Consider the following 19,303-nt stretch of genomic DNA (forward strand, 5'->3'; position numbering starts at 1 on the left):
TATGTAATGTGTTTTAAATTTCATGATGAATGGAAAGCTTCAAACTTAAATGGAAACAAAATGACATCAACTTGTGTTATAAATTAAGATCTTTTCCTTCTCTTGTAAAGTTATCAATTTGGAGATAAGGTTTTATTCTGACAACTAAGACAGGTTTGTTCTCATAGTTTAGGGGTTTGGCTTTGGCCCATGGCCCACATGCTATACCAATTAAAGAACTGTAAATCCAATCCACCTATGGGGCTTTTTATTTTTAAGACTGTATTATTTGAGGATTTGTTCAACACACTGTAGTCTTTTCACCTGCATCTAAAACTTTGTGGCTTTACTTGCCTCTCTCTGTGCAGTTCTGCTTGATAGGCTCTGATCCAGGAGGAGTCGTGTGCTGTCGAAGAGTAGCAACAGGGGGCGCTCTTTCTTCGAACACTCTTTCCTTTCCGACCCATGCCATCCTTCACCCCTGAAACACAGCTGGACAACTGTCTGACCGGAGCGCCAAGGGATTTCTTCACTATGGCATCCATCTCTCCCCTCTAGAGTACTGCGGTGTCCAACTGGAGAATGTTTGCTTCTAATCCTCAAACCTTAACACTACAGGCCTTTTCCTGACTGCTGCCCATACAGATGGGCTTATGCTAGTTTGTGAAATGTGAATGAGCTGGAGTTTCAGTAGTTTAATGAAAATGAATGCAGATTTCTTTAGGCAGTTTGGTCCAAGTTGATAAGCACTCTGGAGAGCGATATGTCAGAACCTGAAAAATAAGCAAAATAAGGGTTTAGAATTCAGTTACAATCCAAAATGTAAGCCAGTCAACAAATGAGATGAAATGCAGATAGATGTAGATGAATAATCCACTAATCTCTCTCTTGTATACAGTCTTATATGCAGTACGCAAAGTTTGAACACCCCTGGGCAATTTCCGATTCATTTAGTGTGGTACAAATAAAACATAAAATAGAAAAATGTTCTTTAACTTTTTCACAGTCCACAATGTAGGTCGTATTTTTGTTCCATAGAAACAGCAACTGTGCCTTAAAATGTGCAGAAGTGTGTTCTCTGTAGAGGATGTGTTCACTTATTTTTACTTAGAAAATCAATAAAACGAGTAATATATACTATATATGTACTACATGCTATGTATATATAACAATGACCATTTAAAACTACTTTTAAAAGCTCTTTTGCACCTTCAGCATGTCATTTACAAGAAAGCTGCGTTTTTCAAGGGAATTCCACTGATAGTTGTTTGAAATGGTTCACTGTAGAGAAACTGACTTCAATGCCATGTCTACAGCGCAAATATATCCACTTTCTCTACTGTCCAAAAGAACCAGCGCTGTGTCTTCTGAGTTTTATATGTATTGTCGATGACGGTAAATCTGAAGAATACATTTTCTTGTGGTTCTATTTTACCTTACAGCATCCTGCATGTACCTCTCCACAATCAGTGCATTCTAAAAAAAATCATTGGACATTTTATTCATAACCATTTCATGTAGTGACTTTCGGTTGGGGGGCTTTTAAACACATTAAATGCTTCAGCTGGATTGCTTTCACCAAAACTATGAACAATTCTGACTCTGAATAAAACTTTTCACATCAAACCACTCTGAATCATTCTGCTTTCCATTTAGTTAAGAACTCACTTTTACCTTGTGGACAACTGAGAATGTTATGATTAAAAACACTTTTTTTACTCAAAACATTGCATTACTTCAAATTCCATTACTAGAACTGTGTCAAGTGCAAAACTTCCCTTCACATCTGTTCAACACTGCCACAGACTGGCACTACACTTCAACACAAAACCGTACTTTATACATAGAACACTTAAATACAGAAGTGAAGCTTTACATACCTGATACCTGACGACTGCACTCAATCAAAGCAAGTTTTCATGCATCCATATCTCATTCAGTCTTGCATTCCAGCTCAGAAAGCTGTGCCTCCTTGTGAACCTTATGAGTTTGCCATCAGGTTCCATGTTTTTAAACCCTGGTCCCATCCCCCCGGTCTCCCCTCTGCTAATCACAAATCCACGTAACAGGCCATAATCTCGTTAGCGACAGCAGGGAAGTCCAAATGCACGTGAAGATGAGGTGACTTTAGCTTAGAAACACCAAATTAACTATATATAGCACACATGTGGTTAGTCTCCTACAACGTGAGATGAGGCAGCATAAAGAACACAAGTGATTTTATTTTGGTTTTTTATACCTTTACATGGTGACCCCTCAAGAAACCCAACGACAGCCGTTCTTAACAGGAAAGACAGATTAAGGAGTAAAATCTCTCCTTTAAACAGATGGAAGAGGGCAGGAGGAAGACAGGTACCGGAGGGCGACAGACGCTGAAAAGCATGAATGACGAGGTTGGTACCCGAGCAATGACGCAGTCAGAGTTATTTACACCTTCCAGCAACTGCTGCACTCAGAAGACCCACAACAACCTCATTCACAGCTCAACTTTCTGACGAACCCAGTAACCCAACAACCATTCATGCTTTTTCCAAACAGTGTAAGAAATGCTAACACCGATTTAGAAGACAGTGCACTGGGCAGTTCCTTCAGTGACCGGCTCCTTCACCCCAAGGGTGTTAAGTACTGTTCAACCAGCACTGCTCCCAGTAGACCACACACAATATAAACACATACAATATACCCACACACAATACACACACAATATACACACATATACAATATACCCACACACACATACAATATACACATAATCAGAATGCAAATATTTTTCATTGTGCCATATGTTCATGAGTGCAATACTGATCTTATACAACTCTTATTTTAGTCTTATTTTGTTGTAAATAGTCTAGAGATTTAACTTTAATTTTTATTATTTATAATGTTTATACTGTTTCCCCGTTTCTATTACTGAGTGCCTTACTTCTATTACTCTGCTGCTGTAATACAGTGAATTTCCCCGCTGTGGGACTAATATAGGATTATCTTATGTCTTATCCTTATTTTATTGAAGTGTGTAATATAAATTTGGGCCTCCATGTAGGCCCTGGCCATTTAAGGGATTTTAAGATAGATCCAAAAAATAATTTTGCAAGTAGTGCATACAGGGACCATATCATGGTTTTAAGTCCCGAATATGTTCATACACTGCAGTGAGGCTGTATTCATTTTGGATATAATTTGGAAGTTTGAAATAATTCATTTCTCTAATAAAGGTGGTATTAATCATAATACATACTAATCAGCCATAACATTAAAACAAACTCGTGTCTACTGTCCTTTTTTTTTTTTTTATCGGTTCCACTTATCATATAGGTGCACTTTGTAGTTCTAGTTACAGACTATAGTTCATCTGTTTCTCTGTACACTTTGTTAGCCCCCTTTTACCCTGTTCTTCAGTGGTCAGGACCCTCACAGAGCAGGTATTATCTGGGTGGTGGATCATTTTCAGTTCTGCATTGTCACTGTGGTGGTGATGTGATGGTGTCTGTTGAGCTGGTACGAGTGGATCAGACACAGCAGTGCTGCTGGAGTTTTTAAACACCTCAGAGTCACTGCTGGACTGAGAATAGTCCACCAACCAAGAATATGCAACCAGCAGCATCCTGTGACCACTGATGAAGGACTAGATGACTTACACAATCTGTGCAGCAGCAGATGAGCTACTGTCTCTGACTTTACATCTACAAGGTGGACCAACAAGGTAGGAGTGTATAATAGATCAGACAGTGAGTGAACAGAGTTTAAAACTCCAGCAGAACTGCTGTGTCTGATCCACTCGTCCCAACAAGGCAGATCATGAAAGTGGTCTATAACGCATGGAACAAAACTCTTCATACTAAATTCTCATTATAATTTTGCAATTGTATTAAAGAGGCAGTCCAGCCAACATGAACTATACATGCCTATTCCCCACTTATAGTAGCGCCACAACAGTTCAAGAGTGAGATTTTCTGCTTGAAAGACTAGCAAAACTCCCTTCTTATGATTTCTCTTGAAGGTGGGAGGAAGATCTGAAAAACTACAAATCACTTTGGGATGGATACTTGAGGTAAGGCTAATGGAAATGCCTTTTTACGTTTCAAAACATAAATGCTTAAATGAACTGAAATTATCTGCCATTTGACTTGATAAGATCACTTTATACGTGTAAAAATGTCTGAGTTCCTAGAAGTGTCATATTGAGAATTATTGGATATCCTGTTTCTGATTTCCAAAGTATTGTTTCTGATGTGCACCTCGATTGTCTCAGACTTTAGCTTTAGCCCGTTCAGTGTAACTGGTCTCTAGCTGTAGATGTGCTAAGGTTAAACAAATACATGGACGAGTTCCAGGTTTGGTGCCCTCTGGCTCAGACACGGTGCATTAGATCAGTGCAACTGACTGAGTGACAGAGACTAAATAAAGCCTGTTAACTGAAAGAGTAGCTGCTCTTTAAGCATTAAGACTGTAAGCCCAAAGACCCTGTTAGGCCAAAGCCTTTAAGTCAGCAAAGGGAAACCTCAGTTCTGGAGGCTACTTTATTGGCTTTTTGGCAGCTCAAGCAGGGAAATCACCAAACTGTTCTGGACTCTGGCCCTCTGTTCCTCCCTTATTCATGAAAAACAGGGCTAATAAAAGGAGATTTACTTCCAAGGCCCCATTAAAACAAGCAGGAAAAGCAAACAAAACCAGTGTCTTGTATCAAGTCATTTTGATCCTCTACAATTTTAAAATGAAACTAAGGAGGGTGAAATCTGGTTCCCACTTGAATGACCATGCAAATATTCCATAGTTAATATGAAAAAGAGGGGAAAAGGCAGATGTCAAATGAAGAGACAGGGAAAAAATTCATAGAGATTATAACTACCAAAATATTGTTTTTGCTGTGCGCCCCATTTGCTGGTGGGACAGAAATAGAACTGGAAAAACAAAAAAGCGCAACAAACTGATAAAGAAGACAAACGGTGTCCTGGAATGCCCCCTGGACAATTTTGAGGAGGTCATGGAAAGGAGGACACTAAACAAACTATGATCCCCCTAGACAATGTATCTCACCCCTCCATGACCTATGGGTCACACAGCAGAGTACCTTCAGCAATACTTTAGTTCCAGTGAAGACAGTAGAAGAGGCTGTTTTTACTACCTTGTACTACAGTTCATCCCTGTGCTAGGACACGATGGTGCACTAGAAACTATTCCTTGAAAAAGCCCATCAGACATCTGTTTGGAAGCTGTTACTGCACTGCTGCTAGTTTACCTTATAACTGCACTATACTGGACACAGCCGTTCTTATTTACATATTGGACAAGGAAAAAACATACCCTGATTTTTTTAATGTAAGTCAATGTAGGCCGACCTTTTCTCCCCCCAAAGTAATTTTAAGGCATTTGTTTTGGCCCATTCACCATAAAATTTACAAAGACAAAATATGAAAAAAAAGTCTTTTTTACTTATATTATTTACCACTATTTAGAACTGAATTACATTTAACTACAATCTAAATTACTTACACTTCCATCACTGCTGCTGTAATGTGTGAATCTTTATGTGTCTATCTTGTTATTGATCAATGAAAACACAGGACAAATCAGTTATATCTATTAAATCTAAATCTCATATGCTATATACATTTCTCCTGATAAATTATTTCCCCGCTGTGTAGCAAGCTGATGGATAGTGTGCTCCAGATGCCTTAGGAACCTTATTTGGATCTCACCATTTACATATTTCAAAGTACCACGATGTTGTAGCAAAATCTTTGTTTTTCTCCACCAGGCTGAACCTCCTACGGGATTCCTACGGGATCTGTCAGCAGGGCTATCAAGGTTTTGTCATAGCTAACCTGTCATCCCACAGGTTGTGCATACTTAAATGGTTAAGATGTAAACAGAGTGGGTTGAAGTGAAATACTCTGTATTAGAGAAATCTGCCAAGTCAGAATTGTCTACAGTGGTGGTGACAGGAACCAGGGCTCATAGTCACAAAGCCTCTTGTGCAGTGCGGACTTGTGATCAGATTCATGTCTTATTTACAATGATTTTACTGACAGGAACAGATCCTAAATTAGCACTACTATTAGTCCAGAAGCCTGAAGAGCTGCCTTCAGCTGTAGATATTTACTACATGAAAATGGTACATGTTGCCTTATGTCTAAACACTGTATTACGATGAACGGGGTTTGACCCAACATTTAAAAAAACAGAGAGAGAGAGAAAAAAAACATTTCTGGTGGAGAGGTACTTTCATGTCAACATAGCTCCCAAAGAAAAGGTTCGTTTAAGACCCACATTATATATAAAAACTCAAAAGATACGTGCAGCTTCACATTCTCACCACTGTAAAGAAATCTGTCACCAAGTTTCTCTACAACGCATCATTTCACACCAAACCACTCTGAATGCCTGCTCATATATCAATGAATGAATTATGCAGTAAATAAATAAAATAAAACCCTTCAACACAGCCTGCACTGACAACATTCAGGGTGAATTGAAGAGAAAACCACACACAAGGACCAAGAACTCCGGAGAGATGTAGATTTATAGCTCTCAGATGCTTTTGTGTCCTTTCCCATCTTCAAAACATCAACAAATACAGTTATATTTGCAAAAAGAAGGTGTACAGTATTCATTTAATCCTAAAGCGTTTTCTCAACAGAGGTGAGAAGTTGATTAAGCTCATTTTACTTTAGTCTTTGGTCTTTTGGAGAGCGCCAAGAATTCTACAGGCACTGTACAAGATTTGTATAAATGCAAAGAGCGAATGCAGCCTCACTCACCATGCAAACAGGGCTTTAAAAATAATTTTTAAAAAAACAAGACATCTGCCGTTTCCTGCCTGCGGAGCTGCCACGACTTCAAGAAACACCAGGCAAACGGACAGAGCCTTTATTCTATACAGTCATAGATACATATATTTATATATACAGATTTACACAGTTATTCATACAAAAACACCAACAGAAATAACGTCAATGCAGACGTGAAAATAAATACTGGAAACCTGCGCTGGCGAGAAACATGGGCACAAAGGTTCTGTGCTTGGTTGGTTACATGAAGAAAAACCTTTAACAGAATAGAAAACGTGTGTGTTTGTGTGTGTTTTTCAGTCATGCTAAAACATGACATTTCATGAAGTCTTTCAAAAATGTAACTACACAGTAGAAGAGCAGCCCCTGTTTTGTTGAGACTGACCCAAACAAATACATTTTGTACTAAGAGGAGTGCTTCAGAGGCAAAACTGCACTTCAGCTGTTGCCTGTTCACATTATTCGGCCTCAGTGACTGGATGACAACTGGAAGAACTGAGCTTATTTGGATGAAAGAGCAGCCTTGACCCATCTTGTCCAAACAGGATAGAAACAGAACGAAGGCATCCAAGTTTGTGCCTTGGTTCTAGTTTACATTCATGTCTTTGAAACCTATTAAAAAAAACAAAAAAAAAAACCAAAAAAAAAAACAACAACAACAACAAAAAAGAAAACAAAAAAACAAAAAACACCACCAGCACCTCCTTGGTTTTGTTTTGCTACAACAGATATGCTCTTGAACATTCTCCTCTCCATTTTGCCTTCTGTCCATTACGATATGATAGCTGGTCATACGTTTAACAGCAGATCGGCTTTTCAACATTTCTCCACTTACTCTGCATGTTCATAAGTTACTTATTTAATCAGTTCCTTCCATCTTGTCCTCGGTGTGTGGAAGACTACAGCTCGAATAAGTTTGAAGACATTTTCCTTCATGACCCTAAAAACCAGTAAAAACGGGATTTTATAGTGTTCAACCTGCCCAAGAACAAGGAGACTGAGTTATTATTAATGGGAAATACATCTAAATAAATAAACAGACAAAAGCTAGTACTGTGCCCAATCTGCAATATAACCAACAAGGACCACCTTAAGACAAAATGCATCCTTAATGTATCACTTTGAATGATTTCATGTAAAAGTAGAAACAATAGTAGCCTATATTTCACTGTGAAACTACTTGGTCAATGAGTTTGCTTCAAAATAATAATAATAATAATAATAATAATAATAAAAAGGGTAGCTTTTACCAGGTGACACTCAGCTTCCTTTTTTTGGCGTATCAGCTCAGTCCCACCTTAAATCTTAGCTGAATGATTTTGGCGCAAAACAAAAACTAGTACAGGCAAGTGTCACCGACTAATGTCACGGCTGCCCTCCCAGCTCTTGCCTGGTGTCTGGTCGCTTGATGCGATGGGGATCTGGAAGAAGGGGTGTCTGAGAGACTCAGTCAGAGTGATACGTTTAGATGGCTCATACTCCAGCATGGCCTCAATCAGGTCAAACAGTTGATGATGCTCCTCAGCCTCAGAAAGGATATATCGCTGAAAGACAGTGACGGAAGAGCAGATGATACAGGGACCAAACAGGGCAAATAAGACACAAAGAAAGACAAAGACCGCTCAAAATAAAATGCAATGAATCTACATTAACCTCTTAAACAGAATGTCTCTCACCCGCAAGGGTTTGCAGTTCTCTCTAACGTATCTTCCTGCTGAGGAACTTTCATCCCAGTCCAGACGACCACGATAAAAGTACTTCTGTTTTCTGTTACAAAATTTCATAAACATTAATTATGTGGTGAAAGTTTGAACTTTGTTTGTATGCTGACTCATGGAAGATGCCCAGTGTTCATTATGTTACCGGGTTTTTCTTATCATCCTGGACGGGACAGGGCCCAGTATTCTCTCCATCATGGCTAAGTGCTCCCTATTATCATGAGTCTGGAAAACAGGAGAAGAAAACAGGAGAAGAAAACATTACAATAAGAAAATAATACTCAAGTCACAATGGCTGGGAAAAAAAGCTGAAAAGTAAAAGATAATCACTACATCAATTCAATGCAGTCAATAGGGAGACAAGGGACACATGGGGCAAGGTACAGTCTGTAAATTCACAATTTGGTCCATCCTGAAAATTTGCATAGAATCAAAGGAGCATATTTTCCTGCCAGTCTATGCAAAGATAAGACTAAATGTGAGTGGGAGGAAGTGAGAGAGTATTAGTGAGGGCATATTAGTGAGGGCATGTATGGTCTTAGGGCAAATAACAGGTGTTGGCATTAATGTGCTGGCGTTAGTGGCCAGATTGTACTCCCGGTTAATCTCTTAGCTGCAGCACAAACTGTGTCTACCTGCTGCCATGACTAGAAAGGAAGGAAGGAAGGAAAGGAAGAAGTAAAAGAAAGAAAGCCAGCCAGGAAAGAAAGGAAGGAAGGAAAGACAGACAGTAAGAATATAAGGAAAAAAAGGAAACAAGGAAGGAAAGAAAGAAAAGAATGAGAAAGAACGCCATTGTTTACCTGAAAAAGTGTGAAGCCAAGGTAGTATTCAAAAAGAATGCAGCCAATACTCCACACATCACAAGGCTGGCTCCAACCCAACTCTGCATAGAAACACATTTGGAAGACAGAATAACAATGACAATAACCAGAGCTGTAACTATAACAAAATCCATTATATTCAGCTCAAAGCCCTTAAGACACAGACAAAAATTATGCCTAAATTAACTGCATTGATGAGAGGAAATTGCATTAAAAATTAAATTAGCATTATGTTTCTTAATACTTTGCTGATGCAAAGAAAGCCATCTACTGGCAATGTCATGGCAATACAAAACAAATCAAGGATGTGCTTGGTCTGTTGTCACAAACTCCCCTTTGGTCCTGGTCTAAAAACCTTTTGTCTTCATAGAAAAATCATACGTTCATGGAAACTTATCAATTAGATGAAATTAAGTACATGTATATAAACTAAATATCTAAAAGCATAGCGATCTCTGCACACTGCCCCCTCCCACCAGACACTACATCTCCCTTTTACTGTACTAAATTAAATCCAGATCCAACCCACAAATCTGTAGTTGATATGAGGCTTAAAATGTCCACAGAAAAAGGGGTCAATTCACTAACTGATACCAAAAAGGTGTTATTTAGGTGTTATATTTACTGGCACTTTTCTATGTGCTATGTACTCTTCCTTCCTACATGCTATAACTGCTGCTGCCAGCACTCCTGATCCGGCATGCATTAGTCTTTACCTGGCTTTATTAGGCTTTTATACTTCCTTCTTAGGACTAAAAAGATATTACAACTTTAAGCTCAAGTTAACATTTTGTGGAATTCCACTGTGGTCTGTAATATTAAACTGGTTCAAGAAGCTTTCAGAACTATTATTTGCTTGATTTTTGTGAGAACCTGGCTACATGCTCGTTGTAAATTTGTGCTAACCAGGTTGCCAATGTTGGCAAGCTACTGTCAACAACACTTTGTTTACTAAATGGATCAGGTAAGAGTCATTAAATTCTTCACTGGTACTCTATTTAAGACATGACAGCACACTGTCAGCACACTGTCTGTTCTTCCAAAGGCAAACAAAGCTGCGTTCAATTGAAATTGAATGTATTTAGCTGTATTTCTTAAATAGCAATAATGGCACTCTACTCTAACTGTGAAAGTATTTTCGGCATGCATGCCCAACAGGTGTGCTTAGTCTCTCCCTACAGATAAGAAACTCTGACCAACAAACAGCACAGATTCTACACTGCCCTCTTGTGGAGGTCTAAGATCTCATGGTTCTTATGAGCCCACATGATGTTAGACACAATTACATTCACAAATCCTAATGTACTATTTTTATTTGTTTATTTAGTTAGTTATTATTTATTATTAACTTTCCTGACTTTTTATATGTTAGAACATTCATACTCCTTTCTAATCTAAACATACAAACACTTACCTAGAATGACCTCAGGGGCACGGTAATGCCTGGTGGAGACGATTGTGCTGTGGTGTTCGTGGTCAAATGTGGCACTGCCAAAATCTACTACCCTCACTGCCGTGCTCTTCACCATTCGCTCGTCTCTTTTCTGGCCCAGAAACAATAAGGCACTGAAGTACAATAAACTTGCAGACAAATACAACAGTCAAGACCCAAAAAAACCCAAACCATAAAAAAAAAAAAAAGTTCACTTGCTCACCTTCTCTACGTTGTATGTTATTGTGAAGTCAGAGTTGACAAAGAGGATGTTTTCAGGTTTCAGATCTGTGTGGGTCAGCTTGTTATCATGCAGAACTGTTGACAGAAAGCAAAGATTCAATGTAACAAAAAACAGTAAGAAACCTCAGGCATAATCTCACAACCATACAAAAAACAGAATCAGAGGTAGAGATGCTGTGGATTGACATTTTCATATTATGAGTATTAAGCAACCAGTTAAAACTGGCACTGACTGAACACACTGGCATCATCATGGTCTGATCATCAGTTTTAAAAAAAGACCCTCATACTGACACCAGAGACAACAGTAGTGCACAGAGATCACATTAAATCATCTTTGATATCCCTCTTTTTTTTTCTATTTTAGAAGTATTTAGCAGTGTGTAAAGGCTGCCACATCCAACACATCTGGGGAGTGATAGCAGAGGCAGTACCACTTAAAGGTACAAGAAGCGCAGGCCTGAGAGATAGGGTAGCATAATTGGATGTCGATGACTGACAAGTAATTAGATGACGATGCATAAAAATAGGATGACTGTACTGTCAGAAACATAAACAATACTTAATAATGTGTACATATAATTTAAATTTACTTTCACTGTTAAAACACTGGGTCATTTTGGGGCCTTCAAAAGCAGTTAGGTAACAGAAAAATAACTTTCCCATAGTTTCTGCTGAGTGGTTTCCCAGAGTGCTACATTGGTCTAGTGTGTAGGCACCCTTAACAGTCTGACCAAAAACCTGTAGCATTTCCCATACAGGACAAGGGTCCTGGTGGTTTAAAGGAGTTCAATTATGAAAACCTTTTTCCAAAAGGCATCTACAGCTGAAGATTCTCCAGCATGGATGCACCATTAACATACAAGTCACCATTAATCTACCCAGATGCATCTACTACTACATCTACTAAATTCACAGTTCAAGTAATTTTTTCAGATGCTCAGCTATAAAATGATTTAATGTGTCATTTTTGAATCGAAGATTTTTATTAAATCACTTTAATGCTGCAAAAATCTTATAAACAAAAAATAGAACAGAAAATGGATCAAAGCTACCACAGATTGCATGTAGGTATATGTACAGGTGCTACACTGAGAAAAAAAAAACATTTGCAAACTTTACATCATCACACGATAAGCGATAAAACATGCAAGACATTCTGAATTTTGACTATCAGTGGGGTAAAACCCATACACCATAACAAGTCAAACCTGAAGCAACAAACTGAGGTACTCACATCTGACAGCAAGGCAGATCTGGTACGCCATGTGCCGGACCTGGCTGATTGAGTAGGGCAAGTAATTGTTCTCCTTAAGGAAGTCAAAAGTGCTGAGAGCCAAGAGCTCAAAGCTAAGACACATGTGGCCATGGTAGTCAAACCAGTCAAACATCTGTACACAAAGACTGAAAAAGGGAGAGTATTAAAAAAAAAAAAAATAGGCAGGATCAGGCAAACAGACCTCTTCTATACTTTATCAGTGTGTGGGGTGAACGCACTAATATTTGGGGGCGGTGGATACTTGGATAAAAGTTGTTAGCTATGAGTTACACACAGAAAATACGAAGAGCGCGGGCTCAAACTAAGAAAAAATTATTATGTAACCAGATTATCTTTCACCTGCCTTAAAGTGTTAAATATACCTTGACTTTGATTTTGTTAATGTTTTGTTAGTGCACAACAGTAGCTTCTGAAAACCATGTGGTCTGACATGGTGTAAAGTTCTGAGTTTTGTGTACAGACAATTACTACGACATGTTTGTATCCTTACTTTTTATTTTCAGGGTCTCTCTCGTTGATCTTCTCCAGTACGTTGATTTCCAGTCGTGCTGCCTCCTTGTACTTCTCGACATTCTTGATGATTTTCAGAGCAACATGGGCTCCACCCCTGATTAAAACAGAGTATTAAGAGAATAACTGTTAGTAGGTTCAACATAAATGAATAACTCTTTCAATTGTCCAACAAGAATGTACTCTAAAGCATCTCCAATTTTAATACTCGGCATATCACGATTCTTGTTTACCGGTGAAAAACCCAAAATATTCAACACGAACAATTAAACTACCACAAACGAAATGGCACAATATCGCTGTTCTTATCCACCTTTATCAATATTGAAAACCTTGAATATAGGCTGGTACCAATGACAATTCAATTCTTTTCTTTAGAAACTACTGTGCCGTTTGAGCTATTTTTAAGCACCTTATTTAAATTACTGATACTCAATGGTACACATATGCCATCTCTAAATTTAATCAAATTATTTCTCTCTCTTTCAATAAAGACCTTTTTCTATGCTTGATGATTTTGTGTTACACTACTGAAACCTAATTAAAATAAAATAAGAAAGCTATGGTAAATTACAAAATGCCTGAATTTTTGTAAACCAGCTGACAGTACTTACCTGCGATGGTCAATGCATTCCATCACCCTCCCAAACGTGCCCTCTCCCAATGTGCCAACAATTTCATCTGAGAGAAAGACAGAGGGGGAAAAAAAGAGATAAAAAGAAAAAGAGAAAGGGGGAGAAGTAAAGAGCATTTAGAAAGAGAACACAACAGAAATAAAAGGCAGGCGGTAAACATTCTAGCATTTCTAGCTTTGTTCCCTATTTATAACAGTCAGCCTAACCTAAATTAGACAACCATCAAATTTGCATACCTTCAATAAAAAAATAAATAAACAAACAAAGTTTGCAAGAGGAATCCTGAAAATGCTGCAAAAGCTACAATGCAACTAAGACCATTACCCCTGCTGAGGAATCATTGGGAACGCACTGGGTAAACCCCCCCAAACTGCCTTAATATTAATTTGGGAAAAAATATGCTTACACAAATTCTGAAGCAGTTTCTAGGGAAACATCATTCTGCAAAACTAGGAAACGCTGCTCCTATGATCTTAACCACTTTAAGCATTAATTCTCTGTTAATAGGGAACAAGGATATCAAAAGCCATAAACGATACTTGTAATCATCCTTGTAATGCAGCTGTACACCATTATCGCCACCCCGCCGACATTTTAAAAAGAAAACTGCTAGAAATATATAAAATAATGCATATTTATCATGCCATTCACCCGCCTGGTCTATTCTGATAACAATAATGCCATCAATCACATTCACCACCATCATCATCATCAACATCATCAACAACATGACCTCTTGCCCTCCCATGTGTGAGTATGTCTGCTCTGTGCTGGTACTGATAGGGAGAAAGGTTACGATATAGGAGTAGAGTAGTAGTAGTGGCAGTGTGTACATCTCTCTTGCAGGACGTCGCCACTCCGACAGATCAGATGACCCTCCTCGTCGTCCCTCACACACAGCGCCCGCGTCCCGCTGTCACTCCGCTGCTTTTCGGCCCCCGCCAGGGTCACAGGTGAGAGGTCACAGCACGACCGCAGAAGGAGGAGGGGGGGTGGGCGGAGAGGGGAGAGCGGAGGGGGCAGCCGTAGCCACGGCGATGGAGAGGAGCAGTGTTGTTGTTGTAGGTAGGTTTGGTGATCATGGGGCGATTCGTATGACACCACGTGAGGAGATATATATAACGATAGGGATATAGTGCAAGGGAAGAAGTCAAAGATCACATTTCGTCCCTCTTTTCTTGCTTTCTACATGTACTCCCCTTCAACCCCTCTGCCTAGCAGTCCTGACAAAAGTCAAAATCAACCTGCATGATAAACATTTACTCATACAAAAACACACATGAGCAAAGATATTGACAGCTCAGAACCATCAGATTATACAGTTCAAAAAAAGCTGAACTACCCAGTGAAGAAATAAAAGAAAGCAAGCGATGGAAGAAAAATCTAATCAATGTCAAGTAGACTGATGGTAATTACACACCACCTCTGTGTTACATGTAAAATGATGAGGAAAAAGAGGATGAGGTGTGTAGAGAGAAGGAATCATTTCAATAAAAGGTCAAATGTCACTTATACTCCCTGACTAACCCATAATTTATAATTAATTAACAACTAAAGGTATAAATAATTTAACTCATTATGGGCACTGACCTGCACTATGTTCTGTAAGTGGTGTTTCACAATACACTGTGTAATCTCAGAGTTAGTCTCTCTACTAATAATACAGACAAAAAAAAAAATTAACAAAACAAAATGAAAGGAAAAAAGAAACAAACAAAAAGAGTTCATACTTACCAATTCCTGGAGCTGTGGAGAAGAAAAGGTTAAAGAGAAAGAAAGCAAGAGCTAAGCAGTTGAAGAGAGAGATAAAGAGGGGAGGGGAAGAGCAAGGCTTGGCTTAGGAAGTACTCACCGAGGAGGATGGGCTATAGGACCTGGTTCTACGCCGCCTTCGTTTGTGCTTACGCCTGCTGCCTTTCTGCCGGTACGAGTCCTCGCGCTCCCGTTCGTGGGCACGGCGGTAGTCGTAGCTGGGTGATGCATCGCGGGAGTAGTAGTTGTCCAGTGTCCCGCGGTCACGTTCCCGGTCGCGATCTCTGCTGTGGTCCAGTCGCCGGTAGCTGTCGCCGTAGCGTCTGTCATATGGCCGTCGGTCTGTGGAACGGTTGTCATAGCTGGAAAGAAGAAGCAAACCAAAAAAGGTTAAGCTCTCATTGGCATACATCGCTCATCAAAAGTTAGGGACCAGAATACAAATGAGAATGTTTTCTTTGTCAATTTGCAATAATTAACATATTAAAACTAACCTGGGGCCTAGATTTTTGCTTATCCAGCTAATTTTAAGCTTAGACCTATCTACACACATGGACAAAAATGTTGGTACCCTTCCGTTAGAGAAAGAAAAGCCAAAATGGTCACTGAAATAACTTGAAACTAACAACAGTAAGAATAAACAGCAATCTACTGAAAATCAAGTAATGAGAATCACACATTGCTTTTGAATTGTGGTTCAAAAGAATAATTGTAAAAAACAAACCAATTAAACTGGCCTGGACAAAAGTGATGGTACCCTTAACTTATATTTTGTTACACAACTTTTGGTGGTAGAAATCTCAATGAGACCTACACCTGTCCAGAGGTATTCTGCTCTAGCTGTCTCAGGTTTGAAGGGTGCCTTCTCCAGACAGCAGGTTTCAACTCCTTCCACAGATGTTCAGTACGATTAAGATCAGGGCTCATAGAAAGCCACTTCAGAATAGTCAAATGCTTTGCTCTTAGCCATTCTTGGATGTTTTTAGCTGTGTTTTGGATAATTATCCTGTTGGAGGACCCATGACCTGCGACTGACACCAACCTTTCTGACACTGGACAGCACATTTCGCTCCAGAATGCTTCGCACAGATTCAAAACACCAAAACATAACTGGGCCTCCTCCATGTTTCACAGTAGGTGCAATGTCCTTTTCTTTGTATGCTACATTTTGCGCCTGTGAACACAGAGCTGATGTGACTTGCCGAAAGCTCCAGTTTTGTCTCATCTGTCCAAAGGACATTCTCCCAGAAGCTTTCTGGCTTGTCAATTTGCATTTTGGCAAATTCTAGTCTCACGTTTTTATGATTTGCTTTCAGCAACGGTTTCATCCTCTGTCGTCTTCCATTAAGTCCACTTGGGCTAAAACAGCGACAGATGGTGCGATCCGACACTGATTGTCTTCGACCTTGGAGTTCCCCTCTCCTTGGACATTGTTCTAGGCTCTTTGGTTGTCTGTCTCTACAATTTTTCCTCTTGCGGCCACATCCAGGGAGGTTGTCTACAGTCCCGTTGACCTTAAACCTCTGAATAATATTTGAATCTGTTGTAACAGGAACATCAAGCTGCTTGGAGATGGTCCTACAGCCTTTACCTTTAACATGTTTGTCTATAGTTTTCTTACTAACCTCCTGAGACAACTCTCTTCTTAGCTTTCTGAGGTCCATGTTTAGTGTGGTACACACCATGATACCATCATTTTTGGTACCATCATTTTTGTCCAGGCCAGTTTCATTTTTTTTTTTTTTTTTGTATTTTTAATTATGTTCAACCACAGTTCAAAAGCAGTGTCTGGTTTTCAGTAAATGTTTATTTTTTATTACTTTTGTCAGCTTCAAGTTATTTCAGTGACCATTGTGGGTTTTTCTTTCTTTAAAGGAAGGGTACCAACAATTTTGTTCATGTGTGTAAGCCTGGCTTTTGTGCCTCAAAACAGTGGATCACTTTTTACTAGGATATTTTGCCATGACCACTTATGCAGCAGGTTACATTTCAGACCATAAACAACTCATGGACCAACAAGGGCTGGGCTTCTGACTACTCACGGACACCCTTCTGTCTGACGAGATGTCAATCATGTGTAAAATGTCACTTTTTAGCAGAGGAAACATATCAAAAATATAAAGCAATGATTACCCCAATAAGCACTAACATGGTGGCAGTGGAAACAGCATTGCATTTAACTGTTATAAATGCTTCACATACCTCATGTTCACATAATATAATTACTACTTTCTCTCAAAAATAAGCCACCCGAGTTCTTATGTTTCACCTGATTGCTTTTGTCGTACATGTCATGCTTTTACGTGCATGCACAAGAGGAGGAATCACAGCTCGAGTGCCACTTGGATTAAAAAATGAAAAGTAAAAGTGAGAAAAATTCACATGTGAAGACAAGAGATCACCAAATTTTCAAAGGGCAGCACAGATTTCAAACGTGATGAAGAAAAATAAAACATATCTATAATCATGTGATAAAAATGAACAAGCTGTTAAGCTTCAGAAGGACCAGTTCTCTCTAATACACACGCACCTCCTGGAGCGTGCATAGCCACCCTCCTGCCTGTGTCCTCGGATCCTCCTTTCTCGGTCGCTGCTGGAGGAGAAGGAAGGTGAGCGACGATGTCGCTGCTTCCTGCCTCGCTCTCTGTCTCGGTCTCGATACCTGTCTTGATAGCTGCCGCGACTCGCCCGCTCCGAGGAGGGGTACCGCCTAGAATGAGGCATCTGAATGGGTAGAGATCACAAACACAAGACATTAAGCAGAAGCTTGGTCATGACTGAAGAGAAACTAGGCAAAAGTCAAAGGTAAAAGGTCCAATGAATCCATAACTATTCCAATGAATCCATAAATTATCCAAGATGATGCTCAGCCACTCTTTCCTTCAGAAATGGCTTATTAAGTCACTGGATTAGCTTTCACAAGAGATTCCACGAGTTTTTTTTTTTTGAGGACAGAAAAATGGATTACCCTGAAACAGCAGGGAGTTCCAAACACATCACGCCAAAATCTAATACAAAATAACAGTTTAGACCGAACTTCCCAGCAGGAAAATGGAATAATCCACCAGGTACTTTAAACCACTGTAAGAGGCAGTTATACTACCCAAAACAGGGATGTACCAGAGTAACACTGAACAAACACAGACATATGTAAAATAGTTCTCAAAGGAAATGGTCCTACGATGCATAAACTCAAAAACAACACCTGGAGAAGATGGAAATAGCCTATTTATGTAAAATACCTTTGGACCTTTGGACAAAAACATATGATGTCTGCGGTGCGAAGTAATGTAACTGATTTAAGCAGTTTTGACAGCTGTGCACCTTTACAGAGCAGCTGGCAACAAGGGTTCAGATTTCTGTCTACACAAAGAAAATACCGCTCAGCTTCCACGGCTGTCTTCATATACAACAAACTTCATGATGTAGGGCAAACCCTTATTCTCTGATCACACTGCTCGTCTTACTGTTTCGCTGTCCGGTGCTAACCTGAGGAGCATGTGGGCCTTGGACCTGGACTTTTCTGTAAAGCTGCTTTGGGACAACGCCTGTTATACAAAGCGCTATATAAATAAACCTCGGCTTGACTTCATGCAAGTTACACTCAGTTAGTGTGATACAAAGAAATTAAAAGACACTCGTATTTCAATGATGCACGTGCACCAACATCTGCGGTGGTAAACTGTCAGGTCTCCATCAGCTCCGTCTAACCATCTACTCATTCTTTAACGTAAAAATCCCAGCATATAATCGCTGTAAATGCCCCGTTATACTCATAAAGAAGCTTCTGCTGGTTTGTAAAGGGATTTATAATGTACTGCTTTAGGGCTGGACGATCTGACAACACATATCGTTACCGGTTATCGTTATCGTGACAACTTGTGTCAAAATACAGCGCAACTATACTTTCCTGAACCCATGGACACCATCAGCACGTGTAGGTCTCTGACCAGCTGCAGGTCTGAGGTCTGATTATAAAGAGAGAGAAACCGTTTAGCTGGACTGAGAGTAACGCACTTTGCTATGCGGAGTACTGAACACACATCGCTGCGCTCGGCCTCCGAGTATTTTTTGATGTAGCACTACCGTTTTTATTCTGTTCTAACGGATCAGATGTCCGGAAAACCGTCGTATCGTGTA

General features: G+C 39.5%; 1 protein-coding gene across 9 annotated transcripts in view; it reads right to left on the bottom strand.

The window, feature by feature from the left end:
• Positions 1 to 548: 548 nt before the first annotated feature.
• Positions 549 to 19,303, bottom strand: part of clk2a (CDC-like kinase 2a) — a 19,766-nt gene continuing 1,011 nt past the window's right edge. Inside the window, exons 2-15 of one of the 9 annotated variants that reach the window (XM_037538873.1) lie at positions 17,694 to 17,887; positions 15,264 to 15,525; positions 15,146 to 15,157; positions 14,245 to 14,338; positions 13,391 to 13,457; positions 12,757 to 12,873; positions 12,225 to 12,391; positions 10,968 to 11,062; positions 10,727 to 10,856; positions 9,292 to 9,374; positions 8,634 to 8,713; positions 8,447 to 8,537; positions 8,161 to 8,314; positions 549 to 752 (exon numbers count right to left, since the gene is read on the bottom strand). In XM_037538873.1, the coding sequence (XP_037394770.1) occupies positions 700 to 752; positions 8,161 to 8,314; positions 8,447 to 8,537; positions 8,634 to 8,713; positions 9,292 to 9,374; positions 10,727 to 10,856; positions 10,968 to 11,062; positions 12,225 to 12,391; positions 12,757 to 12,873; positions 13,391 to 13,457; positions 14,245 to 14,338; positions 15,146 to 15,157; positions 15,264 to 15,525; positions 17,694 to 17,887 (1,599 nt within the window). In that variant the 3' untranslated portion in view covers positions 549 to 699. Of the gene's footprint in view, positions 753 to 6,484; positions 8,315 to 8,446; positions 8,538 to 8,633; positions 8,714 to 9,291; positions 9,375 to 10,726; positions 10,857 to 10,967; positions 11,063 to 12,224; positions 12,392 to 12,756; positions 12,874 to 13,390; positions 13,458 to 14,244; positions 14,339 to 15,145; positions 15,158 to 15,263; positions 15,526 to 17,693; positions 17,888 to 19,303 lie in introns of those variants that run through there. The other 8 variants (XM_017715364.2, XM_037538869.1, XM_037538885.1 and 5 more) reach the window with 8 other exon arrangements.

The sequence above is a fragment of the Pygocentrus nattereri genome, chromosome 1 (assembly GCF_015220715.1).
Source record: "Pygocentrus nattereri isolate fPygNat1 chromosome 1, fPygNat1.pri, whole genome shotgun sequence".
In the NCBI taxonomy this organism is placed as follows: Eukaryota; Metazoa; Chordata; class Actinopteri; order Characiformes; family Serrasalmidae; genus Pygocentrus; species Pygocentrus nattereri.